Source organism: Notechis scutatus, chromosome 2 (genome assembly GCF_049901735.1).
Source record: "Notechis scutatus isolate UNSWTSFEM ecotype Mainland chromosome 2, rNotScu1.2, whole genome shotgun sequence".
NCBI lineage: Eukaryota > Metazoa > Chordata > Lepidosauria > Squamata > Elapidae > Notechis > Notechis scutatus.
Window position 1 is genome coordinate 102,704,543 of NC_142010.1, and position 17,051 is coordinate 102,721,593.

Below are 17,051 nucleotides of genomic sequence, written 5' to 3' on the forward strand. Positions count from 1 at the left end.
AAGGAAAGTAAAATTAGCATCAACTTTGCTGCCACTAACTGAATACAGTAAATTAGTCACTTTTAATTAAAGAATATTACAAAAGATGTGCAAAATAACTTTCATGATTAAGTACACATTTAAAAGCAACATGCAAACCCACATTTGAGTATAGGTTTTAATTAAGTGAAAAGTTTGGATGCTTTACAGCTGAATGCATTAAGCCTTCAATAAATTTTGAAGCATGTATGCAAATGAAATTAATTGAAACTGTTGTAGTGATAAATTAAAATTAAGTGGTCACATACATGTGTTCCAAGGGTTTTGAAAAATGAGGCATGTCCCTTTATCACCTTATAGTTCTAAAAAGGCATCATTTGAGTGTGTTCTGAATACTTAAGTGTTGGAGGCTGTAGAAGCAGAGCCTGGCATCTGCTGGCTATCACAGAACTTTTATTACCCTTTTCTTTTCCAGCGTAAGTACCAGAACACAAAGGACTAGATTGTAAATAATATGGAATGATTACATTCTAGATGGAGACAACATAGCCTTGCAAGTCCTCTTTGTTGATACTTCTTACCTGGCAGAATGACTGAATTAACAGCACTTGATGTTGGTTGCTATAAAATATTTGGCACCTCTGATACATGACATGAATACCTATTCACAGCAATATGGAAACGGACTTGATTGTTCAATTTTTGAGTAATTGCAACTCTGAGCAACTTTGCTACAGTTTCTTTCTGGGAATTAGGAGAAAACTATCTGTAAATGCAAAAGCTGCTGCTATAAATGACTGGGTCGCCATTTCCAATTAATCTGCCTGCTGAATCTAGTATGAAGAATCTTCAACTGATCAAAACTCTAGTAACTTTTCTTTCCAACTTTATAATGTGGCAGGTACTCTGTTTTGATACTTAACAGGGAGAACCCTTACACTGAAACTTTAAGAGGAAAAGAACAGCAGCTGCCAAAGTAACACTTAAAACCAACTGTGGAGAGCTAACATTATCAGTCCTTTGCCTTGTTCCAATTGTTGACCAGGTCAGTCCCATCTTGAAGAGTGCCATCAAATTGGCAAGTCAGAAGTTGTCTCTTCAACAGGAGAAGAATTGAGATGGGGATTCTGATAACTTGCCCCACCAAACCATACGTCCAGTCAAAGTTTGTCATCAGTCATTTCTAGAAACTGAGCGTAGACATCTCTGGAGCATTCCCCTTTTTGATTGAATAAAAATTTGTAGTAGCTGCCATCTGCACAGATTGCTAGGAAAAGAGAGAGACAGAGGCTTTTCAAGTCATTGCTATGAAAATAATTATAGAAATCACACATTTGCAATGTAAGGTGTGAAGAAGAGGAAGATGTCAACATTGAGCATCAGCAAACATCAAGTTAAAAATTCTCAGGATTATTTATACTGACCTCCATTTTATTGCATGGCTTGCTCCATCCTTAACAGCTTCATAATTCATGTAACTTTTTATACTGAAATCTCAGACTTAAGTTTGAGGACTTTAGTATGTGTGTGTGTGTGTAATAAATATATATAATATATAAATATAAACATTTAGCATTTATTAAATTAGGACCCTTACCTAAGACAGAATTCGGCTCTGTTCCAAAGGCACAGATGCAGGGAGAGCCAGAGGGAACTTGAAACTTGGAAAAACTCCATTTGGAACTGAAATATTTGGGCAGGAAGCTGGCTGATGCTAAGCTAAGAGATTAAAAAAATTCCTTGAGAACCTACTGAAGTCAGGCACAGAAATAAAATAGATGCTAGCAGCTGCTGACAGTTGCAATCATTTCAGTTATTTATTGGTTGTATAAGCTTATTTAATTACCACCCCAACTCTTATCTATAAATAGTGCTAAAGTTGGCTGACAAACAAAGAAAACCACACAAGAATACAGTTAATGATATATCATCAAGGGTAGGAAACAGTAGTTCCTTTCAGCAAATGAATTAATTTAGTACCAAAATCTTGCCCATTTATGGCAACCAGGATAATGTAGTGATCCAGATGCAAAGGGGAAAATGTGATTGTCTTTTCTTGGGCTCACACGGGACAAAAAAGTTGGTTTTTGTTTCTGGAGATGCTCATAGGTGCCTATATATGCACCTACGTATGTTCTGAATCTGCTTTTCCCTTCGTAGCCAGATTACTGCAGACCCCAATGGACAACAGCATAACATGCAAAAGTAAAAATTAAGATATTTCTCTGATTTTCAGAATGGGAGAGGGCTAGTAAGAAGGTTGATATTGAGGCCGTATTTTCTGATCCAGTCAAGATATGAGAAAGATGTTAGAACATGGGGTGTAAATAAAGAACCCACAGCACTGGATAAAATTTTAATGGGGACAGACGAAAAATTTATTAAAAATATACAATTATTTATTGAACTACAAAATGGAGGAAGAAATGGTCAAAGAAATGATGATTGGCTGGGCAATCATTGATTATAATATAGAATTGGAGAATTGGCAAAAACTTTGGGATAGAAATTACAAAATGATTACGGCCTCAGCTTACAAAGAAAATCTCTATAAGATGTTTTACCTGCAAGATTGGTGAAAATGTTGAGCAACCTATCTGCCAAATGTTGTAAATGTAACCAGGTTGTAGGCACCTATTATCATATGTGGTAGACATGCGATAAAGCAAGAAAATATTGGGAGTATATACACAAATGGCTGGAAATGATAACTGAACAAAATATTGAGTTTAAATCAGAAACTTGCCTTTTAGGTATACTATCAGAGGATTTTGACAAAGCGACCACATATTTAGTGTTACACATATTGACGGCAGCAAGGGTTACATATGCAAAATACTGGAAAAATATGACTACTCCACTGGAGGAGGTTGTAATTAGGAAAATTTGGGACTGTGTTGAAATGGATAGATTAACTTTAAAAATTAAAGGCAAAGATGATTCAGAATACTATCGGACATGGAATAAATTTTATGAATGGATAGAGAAAAGAGGTAGAAATTAGAGAAAGTAAGATTATGAAGGTTAATATATGTATTGAAAGTAAAGAGGTAGATAAATATAAAAGTAGTAATTCATAAAAATGTAATTAATCTAGTGTAAGAAGAAATCTAGATCAACTTTTTTGGTTATATTATTGGTATTGTTATTATAGCATTACTATTGGTAATAGTCTGTATGTTGAGATTTATTACCAACGTATGTTGGTCGTGTTCTATTTGTAAATAATGCTCTGTCAATGCACTATTATTCAAAAATGTTTATGAATGAAAACTTATAAAAAAAAGAAGGTTGATATTGTGAACACTTGGATAAATGGGTATGGCTTAAGATGCCATAACTCGAACTTGCACTTGAATCAGAAACCATACTGATAGTTAGTAATGTAGATGCACAGGTTTCCTACCTCCAGCAATCTGGAGTTTCTTTTCAAGCCAGGTGTAAGATAAGCAGGTTCCAGCAATTAAAAGAGAATGTAAATTTCTGACATCTCCAGAAACAATTATAGGAGTTGCATTAACCTTATATTGGAACAGCTTAATCAAATTCAAGGTTAAGGCTAGCGTCGCATTTGCCCAACTACAAATTGAAGTCTTCAAGGGAGTGTAATTGAATCAACTGACAAAAAAGATGAAGCTTTGGGCAGCAAGGACGATAATCTCAATCCGAAAAGAACGAGAGAGGACCACAAGAATATCAATAAATACAGCAAAAATATCAAGGGGATGTTATTAAGAATATTGGGAGTAATCACAGAATTTACAGTTAAAAACATTCAAGAGTAATCATACCAATGCTCTAATAAAGGCAAATGAGTTGAAAAGAAGATGAAATATACTTCAACCATTTGTAAAGAAAATTATTAATAGATACATTTTCAGAAAAACATATTCAGGAACGGTTTCCATAAAAAAAATGAGATGTGGAAGGGAATCACTTCCCTTCTGGAAATGTTTTTAGTCTCTTGTTGTGAGCTAGTAAGAGACAATTTTCACATCCATAAAGATTTCCTTTCACTATCGTGGCAAACTCTCTATCAAACTTTCTCAGTCATTTTTAATGAAACAAATCCTGCTAGACGCAGCCCCACCCTTACCTTGATTGCTTATTTCTTTTTGGATCCTCTGCAGCAAATATGTGAACTGTGGCGTGGTCACTTGACACGCAGATAAGAGAAGCATCTTGGTTGAAGTTTATACTAATGGAGAGATCAGAAGCGACATATCTCTTTATTCCATGTTTGTCATGGAACAAAGTTGCTTTCTAAAGACATCCTACTTCTTACTTAACTGTTGATCTGTTGGAATTGGGCAGCTAGGACAAATTTGAATCCAGAAATAATTTTAAATGTTAACAAACCGTAAATGGAAATGGCATGATATTTAAATAGTTTACATTCAATGTCAAGGAACCATCCTCTCCATGTGCAGTTAAAAAATTCTCCTTCACTTCTATCTTCTTTAATTCTCTAGTGATTACTCAGCAAAGCAAAACTTACCAGTATATATTGGCAGCCTGAGATCCTCTGCGCAACTCTTGAATTAAATGCCCAGATGACGTATCAAATATTCTTATAAGGGTCCCCTTGAAAAAGAATAACAATTTTTGAAGTTGTGGAAAGCGATACAAAACCAATATTCTTCTTCAGTCTTTTTAACTGTTACATACACTTCCTAATAGCCATATATTGCCTCTGCGCCCAAAAAATACATCTTGCCTGCATTTCCTTTTACTGGCAGTTTGACCTTTAGTGAAATGGATGTTGGAACAGAAGACTGAATTCACAAACATGTCTGAGCTCAACCCCCATTTCCAAGGAATATTTAGGGCTGGGCTGTCAAACTCGTGACGACACGTTGTCACGTGATGTATCACAACTTTTTCTCCTTTCGCTAAACTGGGGATGGGCATGGCCAGTGTGTGACGCATCCAGGTCACCGGCCGTGAGTTTGACACCCCTGATTTAGCGTGATTTTTGCTTTTGTCTTTAAGGAAAATTGATGCTGTGTTACTGATCAGAAACTCTCAGAACAGACATCTATGAACAGGCAAGACCTCTCTCTTTGTTAACATCTGTGAAGGACACCCTCAATTTGGTCCCAATATTCCCCAAGTCCACCTATCACCACAAAATTTAGTGACCGGCTTATCTAGTCAAACTGATCAAAACAGACTGATGTTTAACTTCATTTGGCTTTTACATTTATAATGAGTTTCCTCTAAAGATTTCAGTGTTATATCCAGAGAGCTCTGATGGCACATTGGTTAAAGGCAGTAATGCAGGCAAACTCTGCCCACAGTTTGGAGTTCAATCTTGAACGGGCCTCAAGGCTGACTCGGCCTTCTGTCCTTCTGTAAAATGAAGAGCCAAATTGTTGGGGGCAATATGCAAATAATGCTGTACGCTGTAAACTGCCCAGAGTGCTATAAAGTGCCATTAGGGTGGTATATAAATTTGAATGCGACTTCTATATACAGGGGTCACCTCCATTTTATTTTCATAACAACTCTGCAAGGGGGTCTGGGCTGACGAATAGTGACCTAAAGTCATTTAATGAACTTAACACTCAATTGGGAAGTTAAAATTTGGTGTCCTTAGAGTCCAGTACAATACCCTTAAAACTCCTTTCCAGTTTACCTGTAAACAGGCAGTGGTTGGTTAACAACTACTTGTTCAGTGGCTATTCAAAAATACTATGGCACTGATCAAGTAGTGGTTACAACCAGTGTTCAAAAGTTTCAACCATATCAGTACCTCTGCAGCCACACGATTGTAATCTGGGCAGTTGGTAACCAGATTGCATTTATGACAGGTGCAGCGTCCCATGGTCACAATCTGCACTCTTTCTTGTTGACTTTCCACAAGCAGAGTCAAGGGAAGGTTACAAGTTCCTTGGGTAAGTCTCACCCACCCATGCACCTCCCGCAACCCTTTTGTGCTGGTGCTGCTCCTAGCCAGCCCGCCACGCATCCTTCCCAAGCCTTGTTTTGCTTCCACTGCATCTCCCTGAGCACTTGTGCACCTGTTCCTATCCTGCAGCAGCCACTCCAAGTCCTGCTGCTCTGTTCATGCCTTCCCCATCATTCCTACTCCCCCATTCAGCAGCCGCCATCTCAAGCCCTCTCCCTAGTTCCTCTCCCTAGCAGCAGCCCCCCTAAACACGAGTGCTTGTGCCATATCACCCTCACCACTCAGAGCCCCACCACCTGGCAGCAATCACTTATCTGCCTCTTTGCGGACGCCCTGGGACTTGCAAGTTCTTACGAGCTTCCCCACTGACTTTGGTTGTTGGAAGCTGGCAGGAAACTGCAAACAGGGGCTCGCCTAACGAATGACAATCCTCACTTAGCAAAGGAGTGTGCAGGAATTGCTACATGAATGACATCGATGAAACTGGCTTTCAAAGTAAAGATTTTCCTAAGCTGAAGTTGTTAATTGATACAGCTTTACACCTGCATAAGATACATAATATATTTTGTAAAACAGTGAAGAATAGACCGAACTGTAACTTGATAAAAATGGAATCACTTAGAGATGACTAACATACACAAAGAATATAAAAACCACTCCAGAGCCATTACAATTTAATTTAGACTTAACAATGGCTACTAACTGGAAGTTTGGCATTCTTGTCAATTTATCATAATCCAGAGATCTTAGAAATTAATTTCCAATTTCTCCAACACTAATATAAACTGCTGAAGGCTTGATAGGGTGGCCTCAGAGATTATTCTGACTGGTGGGATCCAGAAGGGACTTCTCTGCTATTGCACCTGCCCTGTGGAACATCTTGCTCTCAATCCTCAGTCCCTTCTGACCTTCCAGAAGACCCTAAAGACCTGACTCTGACCAGTTAGGTTGGGGGAAGTACCACTGTAGAGGTGGTTGATTAAGAATGGATCCCTCCCATCATCCTGCTCCTACCCTCCCCATCTTTTAATTGGGCCAGGGTGTTCTGGATTTTATATGAGCTTACAGTATTTACAGTATATTTTAGTTTATAAATTTCTATTTTATGATTGTAAGCACCCAGAGTTACCTTGAGGGCAAGCCTATAAATGTTATAAACAAACAAACAAATCTAAGAATGACACACAGGCTCTTATCAAGACACTATTCAAAATTTATATCAACACATTTAAGATTGTTGTGTGGCTCTGTAGTTAACTATATAAGAAAACATTTTGCTTACTTTTTCTGATGCTGTAGCGATTCTTGTTCCCTGCAAATTTAGGGCTATACAACTCAAGATTCCTTCATGAGCAGGTATATCTACTGGAGGTTTTTCAGTGTTTGCTAGATCTACTATTTGCACATGTCCAGTATGTGTTCCAGGGAATGCAAGTAGGGAATTATTACTATTTGGACATAGAACACAAAGACCTAAAATAAACAATTGGAAGTATTAAAGAACAGCTATTTTTACTACAGTATCTCTCAGACCATCCCACCTAAAATTGTTTTAATGTCCTCAGACCGATGAGCCATTTCACAGAGTAAGCTACGCTTTAGGATTATCTTGAGGTTCTTGGTCGTCTCTGAGCTTGGTGCTTTCCTTGCAGATGTTTCATTATGAAACTTGGCAACATTATCAACCCACTTGCTATTTCATTTGGTAATGAAATGGCTGCAAGAAAAACACCAAGCTGAGGGAGCATCAAGTTCAACCCTGAATTACAATTACATGTATGTCTTCTATCTGTAGTTTAGATTTAAGATTAGCATAAATTACTTCTGTATGTATAATATGTATTATATAGCCAGAAACTTTAATATCTGTATAATTGTGGTAGAATGTAGTCTGGATTTCCAGAAGGGAAGGCCTGCATTCCAGAGGGCAAAGAGATAGTGAAGCATGTAAAGTTTGGTCAGGAGAAAGAGTCAAGGAGATTTTTCCCTTAATGATTCCCAGAGTGTGTCTATAGTGATGCAAATAGTTGCTTTAGTTTGGCAAGATTTCTCTCTATAGGTGAGGAGCAATAAAGAAAGCTGCTCAAAAGTAATTCCAGGTGTTAGTTAGTTCTGTTAGTTCTTGGGGCCTGGCAGTAATAAATCCTCAGAATTTACATTTAATATTAGTGTTTTGGCCGACGGAGCTGAAAGCAGAGTCAGACAATAGCAAGGAGGTTGGGGAGGAACCTGGGCCAGTCTTGGAGGCTGAGGGGGGCTCGGATGAGGGCTCTGCGTCGGAGGCAGGGATGGGGCCAGAGCAGGCTGGCAGTCATCAGCTGCCTTCAGACTCAAGACAGCAGTGAGGCGGGGGGATTTCTGGAACCGTTTCCCAGTCTGCGCATGTGCAGGGCTACCAGAAGACAAGAAGAATTGAGAAAGGAGAGTTGACTCAGGAGTAAGGCCACACCTCGGAGATGATTGATTGGTCCCTCCCATAGCTCATAAAAGAGGAGCAAACGGGACATGAGCTTTTGCAGGAAGCAATTAGTTTGTCTGGTCGATTCAAGCTTTGAAAAGTTCTGTTTGACTCTGTGTGTCAAGTTTGGTCTTTCTCTGTGTTTGACAATTAGTTCTCTGGCAGCATTCCAAGTGCGATAAGGTGGGTGTTTATAAACATTCCCCTGAAAGACTGTTTGTGAAGCCTTGCAGGCTGTGAATGAACGTAATTCACAACCATTGAAATAAAAGAGGTTTTGCCGGAACTAAGATTGTGTTTTATGCCATCTAAGGAAGCCTAGGTCAGAACAATTATATGATAGAGGGACCTTCCCAAAAGATTCTTTTCAAACTTCAAGATAAAGACAAATGGCTGCTGCGCCCTGCCACCCCATGCAATGGGGATGATATACCTCACTGAGCTCAGTAATAAAGCATTTGCTTTCCATTTAGAAAATGCCAAATTGTCTTAGGAACAGTGACTACATGCCAAATAAGCAACATCAACTGACCCCCACAAGGCATAATGCCAGCAAAACACAAACCAATATGTCTTCTGTGCAATGGAGACCACATACCTTTAGGGTTGTAGCAAGTTTCAAAAACGTGTAATTGGTGAGGATTGTGTGTGAATGTGAAAACTTTAATCATAGAGTCCAAAACTACGACAATTCTGGAAGAGAAAAGGCACAGTACTCAGATACAGTACTCAGATTGTACTGGAAAGCATGATTATGCCAACCCTAGATCAATTTTCCTCCTTTTGCTTTAGGCTATTACAGCAAAGCTTTCAAAATTATTTAAAAGTATATCAGAAGTAGTTATAAAGCAGGAGCTCATGCATATTTCTGCCAGAGAGGTTCCGTAAGGTTGAGAATGATTTGTGTTTACTGAAGCAGATCAGTACAGTATCCCTTCCTTTATTCCATCATATTCAAAACAGTTCAGTGTGTTAATAAATAATGAACACTCACAGTCTTTTCCTTCCTTAAAAATATCTAACTAATGGAACAAATCAAAACAAACATAAATAAAAGGAACCTTCTGTTCCACAAACTGAACACTTACCTGTCCCTTCTCAGCTTAACAGCTTTGACTTCTGTGGAAAATTCTATTTCAATAACTGTCTTCTTTTTCAAGTCATCCCAGATCATCACTGCAGAGAAGGAAGTATCTGATTAATTTTAAAACAAGCACCTTCAACACCAGCTCCCGTAGAAAGTTATATCCCAATATACAGATAAAGCAAAATATTCCTATTCCAAATTTGGACAGATATTTTTTTAATTCTGGGATATCTTCAAAAAACGTTGGACTCCCAACTTTCGTGAGATCCAACCAGAATGGAAACTAATTACAACTTCTATCACTTGTAACAACTCTTACAAAACTCAAAATTCCCCCGTCTTGATCCCCTAAATTTCTTTGAGCTATTCCTACATTCAGTTTTATGGATCCCATTCTTAAACCTTTCCCCATCTTTCATCTTGTGTCCAATCCATCTCTCTAACCCTTGTGCCTTTTTATTGTACTATATGTCTATTAAGAGATGCAATAAGTAGCATCTGTTTATTATTTATTCATAAATAAAAATCATAAACAGTCATACATAGGAAGTACAAGAGACCGGGGTCTGCTCTAACAAATAAATAGTTTCATTGCCCCCTTCTGAAAAATTTAGAACTGCCCTCACATTTGTTTAAACTGTAACCACTCACGAGAGGTATACAATTCAGTTACAGCATTGTGGCAGTTTTAAGACTGAACCCAAGAGTAAAAATGCTATTTAATATTCCATACCATACCTTTATTAGGAGGATACTTTGGCTTTTTCCCTCCACCAACCAAAGCTAAATAATTGCAGCGAAACAACATTTCAACATGGCCGACACCTCCTTCTAGGAATTCTAAGGGGCAGAGCAGGAAGAATATATATATATAAAATCAAAAATTCAATGCAGAATTTACTAACGTCAGAATATATGTGTAGAATAAAGGGAATTTCTCTTCAGACTTTACATTACATTTAGACTTACATGTAGTACATTTTTGTTTGCCTCTTTCTGAGAAAATGTTCTCTCTCTCTCTCTCTCTTAGAATGCTCAGAGGTTTTTTTTTCTGATTATATATTATGGATAACTATTATAAGTCAGGAAACAATACTGCCATGAATAGTTAATGAGAACTGCCCTCAAGTTTCAGATTTCCCTGGCAATCAAACATTTTATTTTAAGGCTATAATCTTATGCAAAGTTAATTGGGAGCAAAATGTAATACATTTATGTGGATTTTCTTCAAAACTTCCAGGCACAGGATCAAAATGCCAATGGATTATTTAGCAATGGAAAAGCAGCAATGGATATTGGGGAATCATCTCACCTTGTTTCTCCTTCTCTTTGAGTGGATCTGCATTAAACACTCTAAATCCATTTTCCATTCCACATGCAAAGCATCCTAAAAAAAGATTGCCAAAATAGGTATAAATGTTCTCTGTTAACAAAAAATGAAATAAATAGTGTGTTAAAGTGTACCTTGCATGCAGAAAAATACTGGTTTAATACCTGCAATTTTCATAATAAAGCAGCTGTCAAGCAAGATCTCCAGCCATAGCCCCGGTGAGCATTTCAAACATGGATCTTGTACTTTTTTGAAAGAGCTCTAGTCCAGTACTGTACAACTGACAATAGGAAAGAGGCCACTATGGTTATGAATTCTCTCTCCTTTAATTGAGGCAGCATCATTTTGCCTGTTGCATAGATAACTACGGTGATTATGGATATACACAAAATTAGAAATATGTTTTATATTCAACCCAGAAGAAACTATTGGGTTCTGGAGGTACAGCTGAATCCTTTCAGATTGGCTGCAGAATCAAAACTCAAAACAGTTTGGTGGTTTTGATAGGCAGATAATAGAAAATATGGAGGAATGCCTTTCACTTAAGGCACAGCTGATGTATGTCACCCCTTCTTAGCAGCTCTACACACACACACACACACATTTTTCTCCCTTCATTTAATTTCCACTGGCAGAGATTCCCAGCACACCTGGCAGGCCCATGCCTCCTTCAATCTTTGCAGGACCTTTCTTTCCTACCCTCAGTCACTGCAACAACTGTGTTTCTGTTCTTTACTGGAATAGTCTCAGCTGCAAGGAAGTAGCTCCTAATATAGATATTGCAACAGACTGCCTGCCAGCCTATCTTCTTAGTATCTTCCTTCCTCTGCTTCTTTTAGCCAACTGTGCTCCTCTCAAATCAAACTGTCCAGAACGATCATGCTTTGGTCTACATCAGGACAAAACAACCGTTTGATTTCATATACAGGCCAACCCACCCAAAACTCTTGTATTTCAATCATGTATGAAGAACCTTAAACCAGCTCTTCTGTGAATGAAATGGTTTGTATGTAGAACGTTTTGTAGATCCCTAGTGGTTATTGTAATTTTCAGAGTAAATAAATCAAAATCAGCCCTAAGACTTGTGTTCTCCATGGTTATTTTCTGGCATTTGGGCTTGCTGGCTATTGAGTTCTACTTTTACTGTTACAATGTGCTTTTAACTGTCTATGCCAGTGGCCCCCAACCTTTCTTGAACCAGGGACCGGTTTCACGATTATTTATTCTTCACGGACCGGTACCTGAGTAACGCGAGACTCCACCGCCATCGGGACGGCTCTTCGTTCAAAGCCGCCCCCCCCCAACGAAACTAAGGCGCGAGCACCCAAACGCCGCTTTCCAACTGAAAACCCGGAAGTACTTTCCAACCAAAAACCCAGAAGCAACCGAAAACCCGGAAGCGCCGTCAAAACAAGATGGCGGCGCCCAAGCTTTGCGGCCCGGTAAAAAATGATCCACGGACCGCTACCGGTCTGGGGACAGGTGGTTGGGGACCCCTGGTCTATGCTACTTTGAATGGTTTATAGGGTAGGCAGAAATACAAATAAAACAAACAAACTGAACTCCTTGATCACTCCGCTTTACTTTGCTTCTGCTTCTCTGACCCCAGCAGTCCTAGTCAAGAAGGAGCTTATACCTTATCAAGCAATTGCTGTCTCCTACTTCTCCTTTACTTTTCCTCCAGTTTGTTATCTGCTAGCCAGGCTCTTTGGGACAGGGTTTATATTCTTTCAGAATGCGCAATATCAATGTTCAGAAAAATCTGCAGCAAAACTTGGAGAACTCTTTCTTGCTTTACTCCAAATACACCCTTAGTGCCTATTAGTTGGACAATTTGATAAGTGATGGCTAAACCCACCATTCAAAGCATGTCTAAAATTCACCTAACACATATAAGGAGGAGTTATGGTTGTTTTCCATCAGCGATTAAATCTCGGAAGAGAAACTAAATGGGGGTCCATCAATCCTTTTTTTAACTTACCCTGCAGTAAATTAAGCACCATTCACTATCTTTGTTAGTGTGGCAGAATAGGGATCGGCCACAGAAAGAAGTGGCACACTTTAGGACAGCATACTTTTTTTGCCGGCTCAAGAATCAATGAATAGATTAATGGAAAAAGACTTGGGGAAAAAATTGGAATTTTGATCTTATATATGTTGATGGCAGCAAGACTACTGTACGCACAAAAATGGAAGGACAATTAAATTTCCCCTATGGATGAATGGCTACAGAAGCTGATGGAGTTGGCAGAGATTGGGCCTAAATTGCCCATTTTGATCAAAGAAAAGAATATAAGTACTTTTGTTGCTACATGGAAACTACTTCTGGACTTTGTGCTTGAGGTAGAAAAAAAAAAATGAAACTTGATTTTCAGTTTACTGATTTGTTGTTATTTGCTAGCTTATATTATTATGGAAAAGTAAAAAGTTGAGGTTCGATGTTAATGCCTTATTCTACTCCAACAGAGGAAGTCGGAAATCAACTGCCTTTTTTTCTTTTCTCCTCCCCACTGTGTCCCACTATTTGCTTTTGTATTTTTGTATTTTATTCTATAATCTAATATTTAAAAAAAAAAAAAAGAATCAGTGAATAGCATTTTAACTTGGCCATAAGGAAGAGACTGGAACTCTATTTCAGGAAGAGTTGCAGGTCAGGATTGGTACCTATTTACAAAGGTTAAATTGCCGATCTGCTGTAGAAAGGAAAAAGTGAGGGCTTAGCCCAGCACAAAGGGCCAGGCCCTGCCTACGTCAATATTTCTGCCTCATAAAAGCTTATTTATCTTGGGGAGGGCACAAAACTACACAGCATTTCGATGCAATAGAAATTATATAGGAGTCTGTACCAAGAGTTTTAACCCGGGACTAAGCAACTTTCAGAAAAGAGATTTTTTATGCTTTTGTTTTGTATTTCTGTGTATTTCTGTTTTGTATGTCTTTAAAAATTAATAAAATCTGTTAAAAAAAAATTATATAGGAGTGGGATGGGTGTGATTCTTCACCATAAATCAGTTCCGCTAACCTCTGGCTTTCTTCCTGCTGACTCCTCTACTTAGAACTAGCCGATGGGGAACTGGCCCTCTCTTACCCGGGAAAACCTCCCAAGTCTGTTCTCAGTCACCGAACACACAGACTGACTGGTCGGTGGCTTTTCAGTCTTGCGAGTCCAGAAAACTGGAGTGAACAAACCGTAGTTAAATCAAGGCCTTGTGCCAACAACCACTGCCCCAAACAGAAAAGAGAGCGGTAGCAGCGGCAAAAAAAGGGGGGCAAAAGTATCTGCCCAGGCGCCGAGGCGCCCACAGCACGTACGTGCCGAAGACCCAAAGCGCCTCCAGAAGGAAAAGCTGCGCGGATTCTCTGCCCGGGTCCCCAGCGCCGCACTCAGCTTCCCGGCCTTTCGCTAACCTCCTCCTGGGAAACTGGCCTAACAACCGACGCTCTTCCCAAAAGCGGCTGAAGCGAAGAACCGGGGAGGGGACAGGGAAGCAAGCAGGCCCGTGTTTCCGTGCCCGCAAACGTCTGAAATGGGGCACGGGGGAGGGCAAGGCGGGCAAGCAGACGACCACCCTACCTTCCCCTTCCGTCCCCCGCTCACCCGGCGCCCCCGGAGATCCCCTACCGTGGTCCTGGTTGAAGCCGGCGAAGAGCAACCCGTTCCCGTGCGGATTAACGGGGAGCAGGTTCATGGCGCCGGACGGTGGGAAAGGCCGCGGCCTGGGAAGAGGGTCGCTCACACCATCAGCCGAGGATCGGTGGCGGCGGCGGCGGCGGCGCCGCCACGATTCCTTCCGGACTAGGTCAGGAGCGCAGAGCGCATCGAACCGCCTTCCTTGGCTTGCTGGAAGGAATACCAAAGCCGTTGAGCAGCGGCTTCCCCAAAATCAGGAGAGTCAGTATACCAGAGAACCGTAGTCTCCGGGCGATTTGCAGTCGCTGCCTGGATTGCAGAGCGCATCGATCAAGGAAACCCACCCGGATTGCGGAGCGCCGAGCTAATTCATGCTCGAATTCGAGCGCTGGCTCGTTTCGGGAGTTGGCGGCGGAGTTTACTTTTCGGGGCGGTGAGCCCGCTCGCTACACCGTTCTTACTTTTGAGTAAAGCTACTTAGAATTACACTGGGGAAACCCAAGGTCGTAGTAAGCCGAACTGTCGCTTTCTTTACGTCGGTTCTGTGTTCTCCCGCTCCTTACCAAATAGGTAAGGCAACGACTTTGGAGAGCGAGGAGTGGGCGGTAAGACCCACGCCAGTTCAATATGGTTGTATTGTGACATTGCCGATCAACGGAGGTGATTTGGGAAGGAAAAGACGAGATTCTTAGATAAAATCCCAGATATTTTTTGATGGGGAGGATTAAAATATGCATATTTAGATCCGGTATAAGCAGCAAGAATGTGTGGGAAAATTGTTTATAAACACTGAAGGGGTAAGCCTGATTTTTTTTTTAATTCCATCCCCTCCAAACCACCTAATGTATCAAGTCTTACGTAACAACCTAGGTGTTAATGCTACGGAACGCACCCAAATCTCTCCCAAGCGCATTCAAAGGATGGCTAGGAGGCGGAGAGTGGAGAGGAGCTAAATAGGATGAATAGAATAATATAAATAGAATGCAACAATAGAAGCTCTACGTTGGCTTTTATTGCCTACTTGCGCAAGGATGGAGATTTTGTTAGCTTAATAAGTGACAATACCTTGCTAGTTTGGGTAAATTTATAGAGGTATTATAATTTTTTATTCTTGGGGTTAGTAGAGGCTACGGAAAGCACTTCTGAGTGCAGGTGAGCATATGTTGCATGAAACAATGGGCAGGTGCTATGAAAGAGCAATAGCACTTAAGATATATGTGCCACTTCATAGTGCTTTAAAGCCCTCTCTAAGCGGTTTAGAGTCAGCATATGCCCCCAACAATCTGGGTCCTCACTTTACTGACCTCAGAAGGGTGGAAGGTTGAGTCAATCTTGAGCATCTTCAGGATTGAACTCTTGGCATGAGCAGTCAGCCTGCGATACTGCATTTTAACCACTGTATACAAAATCCTTGTAATCTTGTACACCAGGGGTGTCCAACCTTGGCAACTTTAAGACTTGTGGACTTCAACTCCCAGAATTCCTCAGCCAGCAAAGCTGGCTGAGGAATTCTGGGAGTTGAAGTCCACAAGTCTTAAAGTTGCCAAGGTTGGACACCCCTGTTGTACACCATAGTGAGGCTCCTTGGGGTGAAAAGCAAAAGTGATTTACGGGATGATTTACAACCCTTCCTGTCAGCTTCCCATTGATTTTGTTTATGGGAAGGTGACAGAGAAAGTCGCAAATGGCAAACACTTGACTATGACTTGTTGCATAATGAGCCAGGTAAATGAACACCTGGATTGTTAACATGTGACTTCAGGACTGTGCAAGATACAAGTTCATGGACTGGTCTTAAATGCTCTGTTGAGTGGAGTCATAATTTTGAACTGTTACTAAGAAGTGGTTGTAACATAAGGATTACCTGTATACTTCCCTTGTCCTTCACTCACCCCTCTGGATTATTTTCTCCACCATCACTATTGCAATGAGGCAGCACAGCAGGACTTGAGGAAAATCAAAACTGATAAAACATTTAATATAATAAGGTAATTTTGCTGTGACAAGAACAAGAATGCCAGTTGCTACTGATATGTCATGTAAAGAATTCATTGTGTTTATGAAAAATGGTAGTGATGGCAGACAACTGAAATGTAGCACATGTATAGATTAGACAGTGGTGCCAAACTCGGGTCATCAGGCAACGTATCGTGATTCTCCCCCTTCGCTAAATCAGGCACGGGCTTGGCCAGCGTGTGATGCATCCGGCCCACAGGCCGCTAGTTTGACAGCCCTGGATTAGAGAAACCTCCCCAGTAAAGATATTATAAACTAAGCAACAATAGCAACTGCAGCTACGGTATAGTATTATAAATAATTAAACCCCCCAAAGGAAATAAAAATAAAAATTGAAGCAAAACTATATGAAAAACAAATACATTTAAAATTTAAAAAATCAACAGAAAAAATTCCCTATCTATAGGAAGATCATTGCAATTTCCTTTCATAAATTTCTAAACCACCCAAAGCTATTCAAATGTACTATATTTCATTTGTAACTAAGTCATTTATAGGTAATATTTTCTTAGCATTATTTTGCTTATCATAACATTTATTAGAGACAGAAAACATGAGTTGCATTTGCTCATCAATAGCAACCTAAGCTGCCTGACTGAAAACACCAATATTTTAAAAATATGAATAAATTTGCTTTAT

At 39.9% G+C, this 17,051-nt stretch overlaps 1 protein-coding gene across 2 annotated transcripts; it reads right to left on the reverse strand.

Moving 5' to 3' along the window:
• Window positions 1-43: 43 nt before the first annotated feature.
• WDR45B (WD repeat domain 45B) lies at window positions 44-14,707 on the reverse strand. 2 transcript variants are annotated; one of them, XM_026676982.2, is made up of 10 exons: window positions 14,388-14,707; window positions 10,748-10,822; window positions 10,174-10,275; window positions 9,437-9,524; window positions 8,947-9,041; window positions 7,173-7,363; window positions 4,478-4,563; window positions 4,076-4,177; window positions 1,577-1,693; window positions 44-1,246 (listed from the first exon to the last, which is right to left on the reverse strand). In XM_026676982.2, exons 1-10 carry the CDS (start codon window positions 14,452-14,454, stop codon window positions 1,153-1,155), a joined length of 1,017 nt encoding a protein of 338 aa, XP_026532767.1. In that variant the 5' UTR covers window positions 14,455-14,707; the 3' UTR covers window positions 44-1,152. The 2 variants fall into 2 exon arrangements, with proteins under 2 accessions (XP_026532767.1, XP_026532766.1); XM_026676981.2 differs by having other exon boundaries at window positions 1,577-1,698.
• Between the last annotated feature and the right edge of the window lie 2,344 nt (window positions 14,708-17,051).

Excerpts from the sequence above, each read along its gene's own strand:
- WDR45B (XM_026676981.2), bottom strand. The coding sequence starts at position 14,454 with ATGAACCTGCTCCCCGTTAATCCGCACGGGAACGGGTTGCTCTTCGCC. Across the intron at positions 9,042-9,436 it reads GTTAAGCTGAGAAGGGACAG|AATTGTCGTAGTTTTGGACT; the intron begins GTAAGTGTTCAG and ends TTTCTCTTCCAG. Across the intron at positions 4,564-7,172 it reads TCGCTACAGCATCAGAAAAA|GGGACCCTTATAAGAATATT; the intron begins GTAAGCAAAATG and ends TTCTTTTTCAAG.